Here is a 17,955-nt window from a genome sequence, read left to right as displayed (position 1 = left end):
CGCCGCCCCAAATCTTTAGGGGCCGAGCCCCAACATTGAGGGGCTAGGCCGGCGCCGGAGGAATTTCCGCCCTGCCAGCTGGCGGAAACGGCCTTTGTTGCCCCGCCAGCTGGCGCGGAAATGACATCTCCGGGCGGCGCATACGCGGGAGCGTCAGCGGCCGTTGACAGTTTCCCGCGCATGCGCAGTGGGGAGAGTCTCTTCCGCCTCCGCCATGGTGGAGACCGTGGCGGAGGCGGAAGGGAAAGAGTGTCCCCATGGCCCGCGGATCGGTGGGCCCCGATCGTGGGCCAGGCCACCGTGGGGGCACCCCCCGGGGCCAGATCGCCCCGCGCCCCCCCAGGACCCCGGAGCCCGCCCGCGCCGCCTTGTCCCGCCGTTCAAAAGGTGGTTTAATCCACGCCGGCGGGACAGGCAATTTATCGGCAGGACTTCGGCCCATCCGGGCCGGAGAATCCAGCGGGGGGCCCGCCAACCGGCGCGACGCGATTCCCGCCCCCGCCGAATATCCGGTGCCGGAGGCTTCAGCAATCGGCGGGGGCGGGATTCACGCCAGCCCCAGGCGATTCTCCGACCCGGCGGGGGGTCGGAGAATGATGCCCCAGGAGAGAGAATTTCTGACTCGTTGATCTCAATCTGCTAATGGATGGGAAATGCCTCAACGAGTAAATAACGGCTAATTAGAGGAGGGTAATTGAGGTGGCGGAATGGACATGGAGGCTCCATAAACACCCTGTGGAGATGGCAGAACAAAATTAAGAATCTAATGTTTAATCCGGGGGGGCCATCTGGGAGACTGACATTTGGGGGGGGGGGGCAGGAGTGCGCATGCGTACTGTCAGCAGGAGGAGAAAATGTTGTGAATTTCTCTTCTAGACTGACAGTAATGGATTCTGGAAACTCCTTTTACTGGAGGTTAGAAGGGGAGGATTTACACAAAGCAAACTCAAACCAAGAGAAATGTTTTTCTCTTCTGAATTTTTAATCCTGGACTGACAGTGATGACTTTTTACAGGACATTAGGAAAGCAGAATTTTAAGCTGAAAAACTCACCGAAGATTCACTTCAAAACCTGAGAGTAACTCCGTTTATTCGTACCTGAATGTAAGTGTTTCTGTTTTATTTGTGGTTCAAGATTTAAACATCTGTGTAGCTGGAAATCGGGTGGAGCAAGATTTGCAAACAAGGATGTTGCTTTACTGGGGCCCAGTGTAGATCAGTGAGAACAGGGGTGATGAGTGAGTGGGACTCAGTTCAGGGGGCATGGCCGCAGAGATTTGGATGAACTCAAGTTTGGCAGGTTTCCTACCCTAAACAACATCACTGAACCAGTTTGGTTTTTACAACAATACAGCAGTTTTTATGGTCACTTTTTCCTAGTGTCTGCCCCACAAATGACCAGATTCATCAGCTCAATTTTACAACCTGTCTCTGTCTCTTTGTAGGTTTCCACTGACACCTTTTTCTGGTTTTAATCAATTTCACAGGGTGTTAGAAAGAGACAATTTGCAGTTTGGAAACTCGAATCCAATATCACAACAGGATCTGATTGAGTCGCCCAATTTATTGTAACCTGAATATCTTTGGATTTTGAATATGGAAGGAGAAAGCACCATTTGCAGTTGGGAGAAACTGAACACATGCTCTGCGTGTGAACGAGACATCAGCCAATTGTCTGACCTCTTGAACCACAAGTGCAGACACAACGGGGAGAAAGCATGGACATGTGGAGACTGTGGGAAGGGATTCAAATATCCAGTTGAGCTGGAAACTCATCGGCGCAGTCACACTGGGGAGAGACCGTCCACCTGCTCCATGTGTGGGAAGGGATTCAGTCTGTCTTGCAACCTGTTGGCTCACCAGCGTGTTCACTCTGATGAGACACCTTTTAAATGCCCAGACTGCGGCAATTGGCACAAAAGTTCTGGGGAAGTGATGCGCCATCAACATATTCACAGTGGCGAGAGACCACTCAGGTGCTCTGACTGTGGGACTGGGTTCAGGTAATTATCTGATCTCACTGTACACCAGCGAATTCACACTGGAGAGAGCCCGATTACCTGCAACGAGTGTGGGAAGGGATTCAGTTGGTCGTCACGCCTGATGACACACCAGCGAATTCACACTGGAGAGAGACCATTCTCCTGCTCTGTTTGTGGGAAGGGATTTACTAATTCCTCAGCCCTGCTGAAACACCAGCGAGTTCACACTGGGGAAAGGCCATTCACCTGTTCTGTCTGTGGGAAGGGATTTACTGGGTCCACCGACCTGCTGGAACACCAGCGTATTCACAGCGGGGAGAGACCATTTGGCTGCTCCATGTGTGGGAAGAGATTCACTCAGTCATCAACCCTGCTGACACACCAGCGAGTTCACACTGGGGAGAAGCCATTCACCTGCTCCATATGTCAGAAGGGATTTGCTCACTCATCCACCCCGCTGAGACACCAGCGAGCTCACAAATAACTGTTTTGATTGAATTTTGCTGTTTATCCATTTGTCCTTCAGGGTTTGTTTCGGAGTTTAAGAAAGTCCAGCCCTGTTCTAGGAATGAATAATCCGGTTAAAAGTCAAATCAGTTTTGTGCTGAGCACACAGTGTGTTAGGTCTTTTTAATATCTTCAACACAAGTTAGTTCCTTTTGAAGGGATCTCCCTCTCCCCTCTATTCCCTATCCTCCCCTCCAAAAAGACAGAGGAGCCTTGAGTTCTTTGAGGATATAATAAGCAGGGTGGATAAAGGGAACCAGTAGATGTTGTGTGTTTGGATTTCCAAAGGCTTTCAGTAATGTATCTCAAAGAAGGTTACTGCATAAGATAGGAGCTCATGGTGTTGGGGGTGATATATTCGCACAGATCGAGGTCTGGGTAACTAACAGCAAAGAGTGAGTTGGGATAAATGAGTCATTTTCAAATTGGCACACACTAACTAATGGACTGCCCCTGGGATCAGTGTTGTGGCCACAACTATCTAGATCTATGTTAATGACTTAGAACCATAGCAGTTGTACGAGTGCAGAAGGAGGCCATTCAGCCCTTTAAAACTGCACCAACTCTCTGAAAGAGCACCCTACCTAGGCCAATCCCCCACCCTATCCCCATAACCCGCACATCTTTGGACACGAACAGGAAATTTAGCATTGCCAATGAAATGAAAATGAAAATCACTTATTGTCACAAGTACGCTTCAATGAAGTTACTGTGTAAAGTCCCTAGTCACCACATTCCGGCGCCTGTTCGGGGAGGCTGTTACGGGAATTGAACCGTGCTGCTGGCCTGCCTTGGTCTGCTTTCAAAGCCAGCGATTTAGCCCTGTGCTAAACAGCCTCTATCCATCTAACCTACACATCTTTGGATGATGGAACAAATTGTATTGGAACTAAATTTGCTAATGGACATGGCAGTTCTTGTTGAGAGAGCAGTTAATAAAACAGAAAGTATTGTAGGCTTTATTATTAGGGGCATTGCATTGAGTACACAGTAAGGAAGTCATAGACATAGAACATACAGTGCAGAAGAAGGCCATTCGGCCCATCGAGTCTGCACCGACCCACTTAAGCCCTCACTTCCACCCTATCCCTGTAACCCAATAACCCCATCTAACAGTTTTGGACACTAAGGGCAATTTGGCCTGTCCAATCCACCTAACCTGCAAGTCTCTGGACTGTGGGAGGAAACCAGAGCACCCGGAGAAAACCCATTCAGACACAGGGAGAAAGTGCAGATTCTGCACAGACAGTGACCCAGCGGGGAATCGAACCTGGGACCGTGGCGCTGAGAAGCCACAGTGCTGACCAATGTCTTACTGTGCTGCCCTACATTTGTCCGGATCAAACTCCATCTGCCATCTCTCCGCCCAAGTCTCCAGACAATCTAAATCCTGCTGTATCCTGACAGGCCTCATCGCTATCCGCAATTCCACCAACGTTTGTGTCATCCGAAAACTTACTAATCAGACCATTACATTTTCCTCCAAATCATTTATATATACTACAAAGAGCAAAGGTCCCAGCACTGATCCCTGCGGAACACCACTAGTCACAACCCTCCAAACAGAAAAGCACCCTTCCCTGCTACCCTCAGTCTTCTATGACCTAGCCAATTCTCTATCCATCTTGCCAGCTCACCTCTGATCCCGTGTGATTTCACCTTCTGTACCAGAGTACCAAGAGGGACCTTGTCAAATACCTTACTGAGGTCCATGTAGACAACATCCACTGACCTACCCTCATCAATTATCTTCGTCACTTCCTCGAGAAACATGATCAGTTAGTGAGACTCGACCTCCCGTTCACAAAACAATGCTGCCTCTCGCTAACAAGTACACTTGCTTCCAAATGGGAGTAAATCCTGTCTCGAAGAATCCTCTCCAATAATTTCCCAAGCACTGTTGTAAGGCGGCTCATCAGCCTGTAATATCCTGGATTATCCTTGCTACCCTTCTTGAACAAAGGAACAACATTAGGTATGCTCCAGTCCTCTGGGACCTCACCTGTAGCCGGTGATGATACAACTATTTCTGTCAAGACCCCAGCAATTTCCTCCCTCAGTATTCTGGGGTAGATCCCATGAGGCCCTTGGGAGATATCGAGCTGGATGGTTTCAAGGCGCCCAACATCTTTTCCTTTTTGATCTCACTGTGACCCAGAATATCTACACGCCCTTCCCCAGATTCATCATCCACCCAGTCATTCTCTAGGGGCTGTTTAGCACAGGGCTAATTTGCTGGCTTTGAAAGCAGACCAAGGCAGGCCAGCAGCATGGTTCAATTCCCCGAACAGCCTCCCCGAACAGGCGCCGGAATGTGGCGACTAGGGGCTTTTCACAGTAACTTCATTTGAAGCCTACTTGTGACAATAAGCGATTTTCATTTCATTTATTTGGTGAATACTGATGCAAAGTACTAATTTAGTACGTCGCTCATTTCATCTGGCTCCATTCATTGATTCCCTCCCCTGTCATTGAGTGGGTCAACCCTTTCCCTGGCTACCCTCTTGCTCTCTATATATGTATAAAAAGCCTTGTGTTTTTCCTTAATCCTGTTTGCCAATTACTTTTCGTGACCTTTTAGCCCTCCTGAATCCTTGATTAAGTTCCTGCTGAGTTTGTCCAGTGTTTGCTCTTTGTATTTGAGATTTTCAGCAACGACAGTCTTTTGCTTTTATTTTATAGCAGCCAATGGTCACTGAATCTATTCTAGATATAGAGATGGACCAATTAAACATTGAATTGTATTGGGGGACGTATTGGGTGTGCAGGTTGGTCCCTTGTATTGGGGGACGTACTGGGTCTGCAGGTTGGTCCCTGGCCTCCGGGATAGATTACTGTGGGTAGGCAAAATGTCCAGTTGTAGTTATTCTTCGATCAGCCATGATGTTACTGAATGGCAGAGCAGGCTAGAGGGGCCGAATAACCCACTTCTCCTAATTTGTATGTTGTGCTGCAATAGAATGATTACAATACAGAAGGAGGCCATTTATCCTATTGTGCCCCTGCTGGTTCTCTGCAAGAGCAAATCAGAAAGTCCGATTCCCCAACCCTTCCCTAGTAGCCCAGCACTTCTATTCTCTTCAGGGGCTTGTCCAATTCCCTTGTGAAAGCCTTTTTTGTTTCAGTTTGAGTTGGAGTGGAGATGGTGTAGATTGTGGTTAAGCTTATCTCAGGGTCACATATTATACTGGCGTTGTGATCTGTCTGGTTCAGTTTCCAGGGAGATGGATGGTCAGTGGGAAGGGAGTGGAGTTTGTGGAAGGGATTGAAGACATTGGCTTTGATCTTCTCAATATTTACTTGAAGGACTTTTCTGCTCATTCTATTCTGGATGCCAGTCAGGTCAGGATGAATGTGACTTTGTGGGAAACTTAGAGGTGATAGTTTTCACATACACCTGTTCTGGGCGGCAGGGTGGAGCAGTGGTTAGCACTGCTGCCTCACGGCACCGAGGACCCAGGTTCAATCCCGGCCCCGGGTCACTCTCCATGTGAAGTTTGCACTTTCTCCACGTGTAAGTGTGGCTCTCACCCCCACAACAAAAAGATGTACAGGGCAGGGGGATTGGCCATGCTAAATTGCCCATTTTGGGGAAAAAAGAATTGGGTACCTAAATTTATAAACTATTGTCCTGGTTTTTCTGGGTGGAGGTTCCGAGTTTGGGTGATTCTATCAAAGATCTGATGGAGTTGTAAGAATATAATATACTGTCCATCACCCCGCCTCACCCCCTCTCTCTTTCTGACATGAGGTTAGCATCGTCTGTAAGTCCAGACCGGGTGGCAGGTTCCCTGAAGGACATGAGTGAACCAGTTGGGTTTTTATGACAATCCAGCCGTCTTCATGGTCACTTTTTCCCAGTGCCGGCCCCATAAATGACCAGATTCATTCAGCTCAATTTCACAACCTGTCTTTGTGTTTCTGTGGGTTCTCTCTCACTCCCTATTTTCGGTTTTAAATCAATTTCACAGGGCATCAGAAAGGGACAATTTGCAGCCAGAAAATTCAAACCAAGCATCACATCAGGATCTGATGAACTGGTTCAGTTTATCATACTCCGAATATTATCAGAGTTTGAACATAGAAGGGAAAAGCACCGTTCACAGTGGGGAGAAACCGTACACGTGTTCTGTGTGTGGACGAGGTTTCAGCCATTCTTCTGGCCTGTCAAGACACAAGCGCAGTCGCACAGGGAAGCAACCCTGTAAATGTGGGGACTGTGGGAAGGGATTCAATTACCCATCATTGCTGGAAGCACATCAACGCGCTCACACTGGGGAGAGGCCATTCACCTGCTCCGTGTGTGGGATTGGATTTACAAAGTCAAACAACCTTCTAAAACACCAGCGGACTCACACTGGAGAGACCTTTCAAATGCTCAGACTGTGAGAAGTCCTTTAAAAGCTCCAGTGAACTTATGTCCCATCAACGTGTTCACAGTGACAAGAGACCATTCAGGTGCTCTCACTGCGGGACTAGGTTCAGATGGTCATCTCAACTTACAGTACACCAGCGAGTTCACACTGGGGAGAGACCATTTACCTGCTCCGAGTGTGGGAAGGGATTCATTCATTCATTCATTCCACCTGCTGACACATGAGCGAGTTCACTCTGGGGAGAAACCATTCACCTGCTCCATGTGTGGAAAGGGATTCACTACCTTATCAAACTGGCTGATACACCAGCGCACTCACACTGGGGAGAGGCCATTCACCTGCTCCATGTGTGGGAAGGGATTCAGTCAGTCATCTGCCCTGCTGATACACCAGCGCACTCACACTGCGTCAGGCCCATTCACCTGCTCCAAGTGTGGGAAGAGAGTCACTACCTTATCCAATCTGCGGATACATCTGCGAGTTCACACGGGGGAGAGGCCATTCACCTGCTTTGTGTGTAAGATGAGATTCACTCACTCATCCGCCCTGCTGAGACACCAGCGACTTCACGAGTAACGACAGTGATTGAACTTTGCTGTTAATCACATCCAGGACTGAACCATGTTCATTGGAGGATGTTTCTGCTGTTGTTAATAAACTCCAGCCCAATTATTGTAGTTAATAGTGTGGATAAAAGTGAAAAAAGTCAACTTTCTATTTCACACACATCATGTTGAATCTTTTTAATATCTCGAAGACAAGTTAGGTCCTTTTGAAATGTTCTCCCTCTCCCCGTCTCCTCCATCCCCACCTCCAATAAGTGCGAGACAATCCAAACAGCTGCCTCTGCTAGTTTCCTCACTTCCACCAATTAAGAACAAACAAAAGAACAAAGAAATGTACAGCACAGGAACAGGCCCTTCGGCCCTCCAAGCCCGTGCCGACCATACTGCCCGACTAAACTACAATCTTCTACACTTCCTGGGTCCGTATCCTTCTATTCCCATCCTCTTCATATATTTGTCAAGATGCCCCTTAAATGTCCCTATCGTCCCTGCTTCCATTACCTCCTCCGGTAGCAAGTTCCAGGTACCCACTACCCTCTGCGTAAAGAACTTGCCTCGTACATCTACTCTAAACCTTGCCCCTCTCACCTTAAACCTATGCCCCCTAGTAATTGACCCCTCTACCCTGGGGAAAAGCCTCTGACTATCCACTCTGTCTATGCCCCTCATAATTTTGTATACCTCTATCAGGTCGCCCCTCAACCTCCTTCGTTCCAGTGAGAACAAACCGAGTCTATTCAATCGCTCCTCATAGCTTATGCCCTCCATACCAGGCAACATTCTGGTAAATCTCTTCTGCACCCTCTCTAAAGCCTCAACATCCTTCTGGTAGTGTGGCGACCAGAATGAACACTATACTCCAAGTGTGGCCTAACTAAGGTTCTATACAGCTGCAACATGACTTGCCAATTCTTATACTCAATGCCCCGTCCAATGAAGGCAAGCATGCCGTATGCCTTCTTGACTACCTTCTCCACCTGTGTTGCCCCTTTCAATGATCTGTGGACCTGTACTCCTAGATCTCTTTGAGTTTCAATACTCTTGAGGGTTCTACCATTCACTGTATATTCCCTACCTGCATTAGACCTTCCAAAATGCATTACCTCACATTTGTCCGGATTAAACTCCATCGGCCATCTCTCCGCCCAAGTCTCCAGACAATCTAAATCCTGCTGTATCCTCAGACAGTCCTCATCGCTATCCGCAATTCCACCAACCTTTGTGTCGTCTGCAAACTTACTAATCAGACCAGTTACATTTTCCTCCAAATCATTTATATATACTACAAAGAGCAAAGGTCCCAGCACTGATCCCTGTGGAACACCACTGGTCACAGCCCTCCAATTAGAAAAGCATCCCTCCATTGCTACCCTCTGCCTTCTATGGCCTAGCCAGTTCTGTATCCACCTTGCCAGTTCACCCCTGATCCCGTGTGACTTCACCTTTTGTACTAGTCTACCATGAGGGACCTTGTCAAAGGCCTTACTGAAGTCCATATAGACAACATCTACTGCCCTACCTGCATCAATCATCTTAGTGACCTCCTCGAAAAACTCTATCAAGTTAGTGAGACACGATCTCCCCTTCACAAAACCGTGCTGCCTCTCACTAATACGTCCATTTGCTTCCAAATGGGAGTAGATCCTGTCTCTAAGAATTCTCTCCAGCAAAAAATTAACTCGGACAAATATCTCTCTGTGACCAACCCTTCCATCAAGCCCCCCCACACACCAGTGAGTTCATACTGCAGAGAGAGGGTTTAAATGCTGAGACTGTGACAGGAGCTGTAAAACCCACATTCACTGATGGTTCACCAGTACATTCACTCCGGTTCCACTCCATCTGCTCTCAGTGCAGGAAGATGTTCAGCCGATTGTCCATCCTGCAGCAACACCAGTGAGTTCACACCGGCGAAAGGTCATTCACCTGCTCCATGTGTGGGGAGGGATTCACTGAGTAATTCAACCTATTAAAACACTAGTAAATTCATACTGACGGAAGATCTTTTAAATATCTGGATGTGGGAAGGATGAAGTTTCTGTGGAGCTAACATGTTCACACTGACAGGAGACTGTTCAGGATCTCTCTGTGGGACTGGGTTCAGGATCTCCCTGTGGGACTGGGTTCAGGATCTCACTGTGGGACTGGGTTCAGGATCTCTCTGTGGGACTGGGTTCAAGATCTCTCTGTGGGACTGGATTCAGGATCTCTCTGTGGGACTGGGTTCAGGATCTCTCTGTGGGACTGGGTTCAGGATCTCTCACTGGGACTGGGTTCAGGATCTCTCTGTGGGACTGGGTTCATGATCTCTCTGTGGGACTGGGTTCATGATCTCTCTGTGGGACTGGGTTCAGGATCTCTCACTGTGGGACTGGGTTCAGGATCTCTCACTGGGACTGGGTTCAGGATCTCTCTGTGGGACTGGGTTCAGGGTCTCTCTGTGGGACTGGGTTCAGGATCTCTCTGTGGGACTGGGTTCAGGATCTCACTGTGGGACTGGGTTCAGGATCTCTCTGTGGGATTGGGCTCAGGATCACTCTGTGGGACTGGGATCAGGATCTCTCTGTGGGACTGGGTTCAGGATCTCTCTGTGGGACTGGGTTCAGGATCTCTCTGTGGGACTGGGTTTAGATAAACTCCGTGTCCAGCAATGCACTCACTCTGGAGAGAGACCATTCACCTGTTCCATGTATGAGAAGGGATTGATTCAGTCATCCCACTTCAATAACGTCAACTTATTCACACCTATCAATATTCTGAACGTGAGCAGGGATTTAAAAGCAAAACATGTCTATTGACACACAACATTCACACTGGTGAGAGGCTGTTCACCTGCACCATGTGTGGGAAGGGACTCACTGGTGTTTTAACCTATTGACACGCCAGCGAATCACAGTGATTACAGAGGTTGTATTCTCTGTTATTGTTGCTGTTACGGTGGCATGGTGTTGCAGTGGTTAGCACTGCTTCCTCACGGCGCTGCAGACCCAGGTTCGATCGTGGCCATGGGTCACTGTCGATGTGGAGTTTTCACATTCTCCCCATGCCTGCGTAGGTCTCACCCCCACAACCCAAACATGTGCAGGGTAGATGGATTGGCCCTGCTAAATTGCCCCTTAATTGGAAAAACTTGTTAAAAAGAAAAAAAATTGCTGCTGTTAACCACACCCAGGAATGAACCATGGTCATTCTGAAAGTTGCTGTTTGCTTTTGCGAATGTTAATAATCCCTGAAACTCGGCTGGAATTTAATATTCCAGATAAATGTCAAATAAATCAGCTTTGTTTTAAAAATATTGTTGCAGGTTTTTATCTTTCCTACCTGAGTTTTTAACATCACCTGTCTGGAGTTCAGAAAAGACAATCTGGGGGAGGATCACACGGCAGGAACAGAACTTCAGCCTGGACACAGTCCTTCAGGGTCACACTGAGAGGGACAAATGGCACATTGGTCTTTCACATTTCTCTTCACTGACAGCAAAGTCCCCATGTGGGTTAACCTGTGGCGTGTAAGAAATATGTTCCAGCCGCTCTCTTCCATGGTTCAGAGCTCCTAGACACGGAACAGGAGTCTCCTTTACACCTGTGTTCAGAGTCAGGAAAAACAATGGTGAATGCTGGAAACGCGCTGTTAAATCAGAGTTGGTGTAAAACTGGGATCTGTCCCTGACTGAGAGTGAAATGGCAGCTTTACGTTTCCAGATTAAAAATGACTATGGTAGTTATATTGTGTGGCATTTTATGGTAGGTGCTAACTCATTTAAAATAAACAGGAGGAATAAACGGGTGAGTGGGCAAATGGACGGCGGATGCAGTATAATGTGGATAAATGTGAGGTTATCCACTTTGGTAGCAAAAAACAGGAAGGCAGATTATTATCGCAATGGCTATAAATTGAGAGAGGAGAATGAGCAATGAATGCTGGGTGCCCTCATACACCAGTCGCTGAAGGTAAGCATGCAGGTGTAGCTGACAGTAAAGAAGGCAAATTGTATGTTGCCTTCATAGCGAGAGGATTCATACCTAGGAGCAGAGATTCTTGCTGCAGTTCTACAGGACCTTGGTGAGGCCACACCTGGAATACTGTGTGCAATTTTGGCCTCCTTATCTGAGGAAGGATGTTCTTGTTCTGATGTGATTCTAAGAGGGTCTTGAGGAAAATCTTTTTTACTCAGAGGGTGGTGATGGTCTGAAATGTACTACCTGGTCGGATGGTAGAGGCAGGTTGCCTCGCATTCTTTAAAAAGTACCTGGATGAGCACGTGGCATGTCATAACATTCAAGACTATGGGCCAAGTGCTGACAAATGGAATTAGGTAGACAGGTCAGGTGTTTTTCATGTGTTGGGGCAGACTCGATGGGCCAAAGCCCTCTGCTATATTATTCTGTGCTTCTTTGAATGGAGTGCAGCGAAAATTTACTAGACTGATTCCTGGGATGGTGGGACTGACTATGAGGAGAGATTGAGTCAGTTAGGATTGAATTTGCTCGAATTTAGAAGAATGAGGTGGGATCTCACAGAAATTTATATAATTCTAAAAGAACTAGACTAGGTAATCGCAGGAAGGATGTTCCCGATGGTGGGGGTGTCAAGAACCAGAGGTCATAGTCTAAGAATACGGGGTAAACCTTTTCGGACTGAAATGAGGAGACATTTCAAAATTATTTCACCCATTGAGTGGTAAGCGTGTGGAATTCCCTACCACAGGAAGCAGTTGAGGCCAGAACATTGTATGTTTTCAAGAAGGAATTAGATATAGCTCCTGTGGCTAAAGGGATCAAAGGGTACAGGAACAAAACTACTGAGGTAGATGTTTGGCCATCATCATATTGAATGGTGGAGCAGGCTCGATGGACCAAATGAATTTCTCCTGCTCCTATTTTCTCTGTTTTGATGTGTACGATAGATAGAATGGATAGATAGTATGTGCGTGTCTGACTGGAGCTGCTGCTTCTCATCAGCAATAACACAAACCTTCCTCTCTCAATGTTATGCACAGTAGCACAGTGGTTAGCACTGTTGATTCACAGCGCCAGGGACCCAGGTTTAATTCCCGACTTGGGTCACTGTCTGTGTGAAGTCTGCACATTCTCCCAGTGTCTGCGTGGGTTTCCTCCGGGTGCTCCGGTTTCCTCCCACAAGTCCCAAAAGACATGCTGTTACGTGAATTGGACATTCTGAATTCTCCCTCCGTGTACCCAAACAGGCGCCAGAGTGTGACTACTAGGGGATTTTCACAATAACTTCATTGCAGTGTTAGCCCCCTCTTCCTATTGGTCGCGACCTTCCGTCAATCAGCCGGGCATTGTGATGCAGAGCAAGCGCAGTCTGGTTACTGAAGGTGAGAGTTGGGTTGGAATCAGCAGTGATTTAAATTGAGAAATCACCCGGTAAGGAGGGAGCGGTGGAGCCGGTGCCTGGATTGGAAGGCTTCATAAACACTGAGTAGAGCCTCCGAAGCCCGAATATGAATCTCCTGGTACGCTGTTTGCACCAAGCTTTCGCGGTTCCGGTGAAAGGCCCGGATTGATGGCCGCCTTTTTGAAACTGGGCGATATACAGGAGGGCGCATGCACGAGCGCCATCTTTATTGAGGGCAACCTGAAGAAGGACGCATACGCAGGGAGCGACCCCCGGAGATCCAGGTTGGCCCCGCCGCCAGACAGGGACATATTTTATCTCGAGTTGCAGGAATCTGTTTATTGCACATGTGGTTCGCACTACTACCTCACAGCGCCAGGGATGCGGATTCAATTTTGGCTCGAGTGACTGTGTGGAGTTTGCACGTTCTCCTGTGTCTGCGTAGGTTTTCTCACACAGTCCAAAGATGTGCAGGTTAGGTGGATTGACTGTGCTTAGTTGCTTTTGGTGTTCAAATGTTAGATGGGGGATAGGGCGGGGGGAGTGGGCCTCTTTCAGAAGGAAGGTTCACAGTTTAAATTTGTTCACCTAAATGTAGAGTCCAGAAGGCTGGAATGCGCTGAATCGGAAGATGCAGTGTTGTTCCTCCAGTTTGTATTGGGCACAGCTGGAGCATTGCAGCAGGCCAAAGGCAAGATGGTGAGGTAAAATGGCAACTGACAGGAAGGTTGTGGACTGAGCAAAGATCAACCAGTCAGCATTTAGTCTCCCCAGTGTATAGGAGACCACATTGGGAGCAGCACATGCAGTAGACTAAATTGAAGGAGGTGCAATGAAACGCTGCTTCAGCTGAGAGGAGAGTTTGGAAACTTGGACAGGGAGGAAGTAGTGGGGTGGGTATTGCACCTTCTGCGAATGCATTGGAGGAAATGCAGTAAGGGGTTGAGGGAGATGGAGGAGTGTACCAGGGTGTCATATAGGTAGAGGTCCCTGCAGAATGCTGACTGGGGTGGTGAGTAGATCTGTTTCATGGTGGCATCGTGCTGGATTTGACAGAAATGGCAGATGAACCTTTGAATGCGGAGGCTGCTGGGGTGAAAAGGGAAGACAAAGGGGCAAACTTTTCACCCATAACCTTATTGAATGGCAGAGCAGTCCTGATGGAGCGAGTGGCCTACTTCTGCTCCCATTTCCTGTGATCTCCGAGTCTAGGACAGGAGGTAGTCAGCATGGATCTGTCCATCAGCTTGAATCAGCACCTTCAGGAGAATTGCGAGTGTATATATTGCAGGGGGGAAACGAGGGAGACCGTGTGGTCTGGAGATTTGAAGATTTTGAAGATTGAGGGAGGAAAGAATGTTCCACAGGAACTAGAATTGTCTGTTCTGCATTTCTATCCTGTTCTCACGAATTAATTTTGTAAATTCCTTTCACAGGATATTAGAAGTGAGGATTTGCAGACAGAAATCTCAAACCAAACATCAAGACAAAATCTGACAGTTATTCGATTCATCAGGACATGAATATCATCGGCTTTTGCATCTACAATGAGAAATGTTTGTGTGTTCTGTCTGCTTCAAAGGGTTACAAACATCAGTGTGACTGGAAAAGCCCCGAGATACACCCACACCCGAGTGAGTGTTCCAGTGAACTGACTGTGGAAACATCAGTGTGACTGGAAAAGCCCCGAGATACACCCACACCCGAGTGAGTGTTCCAGTGAACTGACTGTGGAAACATCAGTGTGACTGGAAAAGCCGCGAGATAAACCTACACCCGAGTGAGTGTTCCAGTTTACTGACTGGAAAGAGCTTCAACCACTTACACAGCCTCAAAATCATCTCACAATTCACAGCGGGGAGAGACCTCACATGTGACGAGGCTTCAACTGATTATCCAACCTGGAGACACAGCCACCGACATGCAGAGATCGTGGAAATGTGGAGACTGTGGGAAGGGATTCCGTGCTCCCTGTGAGCTGGAAACCCATCGGCGCAGTCACAGTGGAGAGAAGCCATTCACCTGCTCAGTGTGTGGGAAAGGATTAATTGATTCATCCACCCTGCAGAGGCACCAGCGAGTTCACACTGGGGAGAGGCCATTCTCCTGCCTTGAGTGTGGGAAGGGATTCAGTGATTCATACAACCTGCTGACACACCAGCGGGTTCACACTGGGGAGAGGCCGTTCTCCTGCCCTGAGTGTGGGAAGGGATTCGCTCGGTCATCCGCCTTGCGGAATCACCAGAGATTCCACACAGGTGAGGGGTTGTTCACCTGCTCCGAGTGAGGGAAGGGATTCATTCACTCATTCCACCTGCTGAAACACCAACACATTCACACCGGGAAGAGACCATTCACCTGCTCGGAGTGTGGGAAGGGATTCACTCAGTTATCGAGCCTGGTGAGACACCGTCACATTCACACTGGGGAGAGACCATTCACCTGCTCCGAGTCTGGGAAGGGATTCACTCAGTTATCGAGCCTGGTGAGACACCGTCACATTCACACCGGGGAGAGACCATTCACCTGCTCCGAGTCTGGGAAGGGATTCACTCAGTTATCGAGCCTGGTGAGACACCGTCACATTCACACTGGGGAGAGACCATTCACCTGCTCCGAGTCTGGGAAGGGATTCACTCAGTTATCGAGCCTGGTGAGACACCGTCACATTCACACCGGGGAGAGACCATTCACCTGCTCCGAGTCTGGGAAGGGATTCACTCAGTTATCGAACCTGGTGAGACACCGTCACGATCACACTGGGGAGAGACCATTCTCCTGCTCCGAGTCTGGGAAGGGATTCACTCAGTTATCGAGCCTGGTGAGACACCGTCACGATCACACTGGGGAGAGACCATTCACCTGCTCCGAGTCTGGGAAGGGATTCACTCAGTTATCGAACCTGGTGAGACACCGTCACGATCACACTGGGGAGAGACCATTCACCTGCTCCGAGTCTGGGAAGGGATTCACTCAGTTATCGAGCCTGGTGAGACACCGTCACGATCTCACTGGGGAGAGACCGTTCACCTGCTCCATGTGTGGAAAGGGATTAACTCAGTCGTCTAGTCTGTTGCAACAACAAGGCACCCAAAGCAATGAGACACATTTTAAATGCTTTGAATGTGGGAGTTGCTTTCTAAACCCTGCACTGATGGACCATCATGCAGACATTCACACTGAGGAGAGACCGTTCAGCTGCTGTCACTGCACAAAGAGATTTAGAATGTCGTACGATCTACTGAGACATCAGAGAGTTCACACCGGGGAGAAACCATTCACCTGCCCAGTATGTGGGAAAGGATTTGGTGATTCATCCAACCTGCAGAGACACCAGCGAGTTCACAGTGGGGAGAAGCCATTCACCTGCACTGGGTGTGGGAAAGGATTCACTCAGTCATCCCACTTACAGACACACAAGCGCATTCACAATGGGGAGAGGCCATTCATCTGCTGCATGTGTGGGAAGGTATTCAGAGATTTATCCAACTTGCTGAGACATCAGCGAGTTCATAATGGAGAGATTCGGTCACCTGCTCTGAGTGTGGGAAGGGATTCACTTGTTCATCCAACCTGCTGAGACACCAAGGCAGTCACACCGATTATAGAGACTTTTTCGATGGTCTTGCCAATGTACCACGCCTCGGGACATCCTTTCCTACAGCGTATGAGGTGGGCAACGTTGGCCGAGTCGCACAAGAATGTGCCCTGTACCTGGTGGGTGGTGTTCTCGCGTGTAATGGGGTATCCATGTCAATGATCTGACATGTCTTACAGAGGTTGTGACAACAGATGAACGGACATTGCGTGACACTCGCCAGGCAGGAATGTTCCCTTCCAGTCGGGGAACACTTCAGCAGTCAAGGGCATTCGGCCTCTGATCTTCGGGTAAGTGTTCTCCGAGACGGCCTTCAGGATGCGTGACAACGCAGAATCGCCGAGCAGAAACTGATAGCCAAGTTCCGCATGCATGAGTACGGTCTCAATCGGGACCTTGGATTAATGTTGCATTACATTCACCCCCACCATCTGGCCTGGGCTTGCGAAATCCTATCAACTGTCCTGGCTTGAGACAATTCACACCTCTTTAACCTGTGATTATACCTCTCTCCTGTTGTGCCATCTGGACCTGTAAAGACTTAATTCCTTGCCAAGACTCCCATTCAAAGTATCATCTTGCATAATTGACTTTGTCTATATATGTGTTTGTGGAACCCACCTCTTCATTCACCTGTGGAAGGAGCTGTGCTCAGAAAGCTAATGATTTGAAACAAACCTGTTGGACTTTAACCTGGTGTTGTAAGACTTCTTACTGTGCTCACCCCGGTCCAACGTCGGCATCTCCACATCTTGTTTTAAGAGGGAGCTCTCTGAAATGTCCACTAATTTTAACCTTCCCCGTAAAACGAAACTGCCTCCAGATATCTACCCTATCAAGTCCCCTCAGCATCTTCCATGTTTTTGTAAGATTGTCTCTCATAAACCCCAGTGGGTTCAAGCCCAACTTGTTCAACCTTTCCTCATAAGATAAGCCCTTCAACTGAGAAATTAGTCCAGTGAACCATCTCTGAACTGCTTCTAATGCAATTATATATCTATATATGAATTATTTATTTTTCCAATTGGGTGTCAGAACCCAGTGTGAGATTTTGGAGTCAGTGGAGAGGGTCAAGAGAAGTGATGTTGAGGGAGAGCTGGGTGTTAAACCCACTTCACTGATCCAGATTCTGCTCTTACCTCCTCCTTTGGCTTGGTAAACATTTTGTTTTGTCTGATATTGCATACCTGTGATGTCCCTCGGGAGTTTTTCTTTCTGTCTTTAAGTTTGTTTTTGAGGGTTTTATGTTGGTAGCTCCTGTGTGGGATGGGTGGAATTTATTGTTCCCGATCACTGAGAAATCGCGTCAGAACCAGGAAGTGAAAGTAAGGAGCTAAAGATTCCTGCCTGATCCAGTAGAGTGTCGTTCGTTCAAACGTTTAAATCAGTGGCGAGAACTCTGACTTTACTGTAGCATCTTACTGCAATACAGGTATGGAGTAGTAGAAGCAGAGATAGTGGAAGAGACCGGGATAGAGAGATACAGAGAGTTGGAGAGACAGGAAAGGGAGAGAGAGACATAGCCAGGCAGGTATGGAGGGCGGCACAGTGGTTAGCACTGTTGC

General features: G+C 48.2%; 2 protein-coding genes across 2 annotated transcripts; both read left to right on the top strand.

The window, feature by feature from the left end:
* Nucleotides 1-882: 882 nt before the first annotated feature.
* Nucleotides 883-15,096, top strand: LOC140417817 (uncharacterized). Its single transcript, XM_072501270.1, has 4 exons — nt 883-1,104; nt 1,488-2,463; nt 5,703-5,831; nt 14,603-15,096. The coding sequence occupies exons 2-4, from the start codon at nt 2,104-2,106 to the stop codon at nt 15,077-15,079; spliced, it is 966 nt and encodes a 321-aa protein (XP_072357371.1). The 5' UTR covers nt 883-1,104; nt 1,488-2,103; the 3' UTR covers nt 15,080-15,096.
* On the top strand, nt 15,080-16,372 carry LOC140417816 (uncharacterized; the record flags this gene model as incomplete). The annotated part of the gene is made up of 1 exon (XM_072501269.1): nt 15,080-16,372. A coding segment is annotated over one exon (1,293 nt), but the record flags the coding sequence as incomplete, so codon positions are not given.
* Nucleotides 16,373-17,955: the final 1,583 nt, after the last annotated feature.

This window comes from Scyliorhinus torazame, chromosome 5 (genome assembly GCF_047496885.1).
Source record: "Scyliorhinus torazame isolate Kashiwa2021f chromosome 5, sScyTor2.1, whole genome shotgun sequence".
In the NCBI taxonomy this organism is placed as follows: domain Eukaryota; kingdom Metazoa; phylum Chordata; class Chondrichthyes; order Carcharhiniformes; family Scyliorhinidae; genus Scyliorhinus; species Scyliorhinus torazame.
Note: the sequence above shows the minus strand (reverse complement) of the source record. Positions and strands in the feature narration are given on the sequence as shown.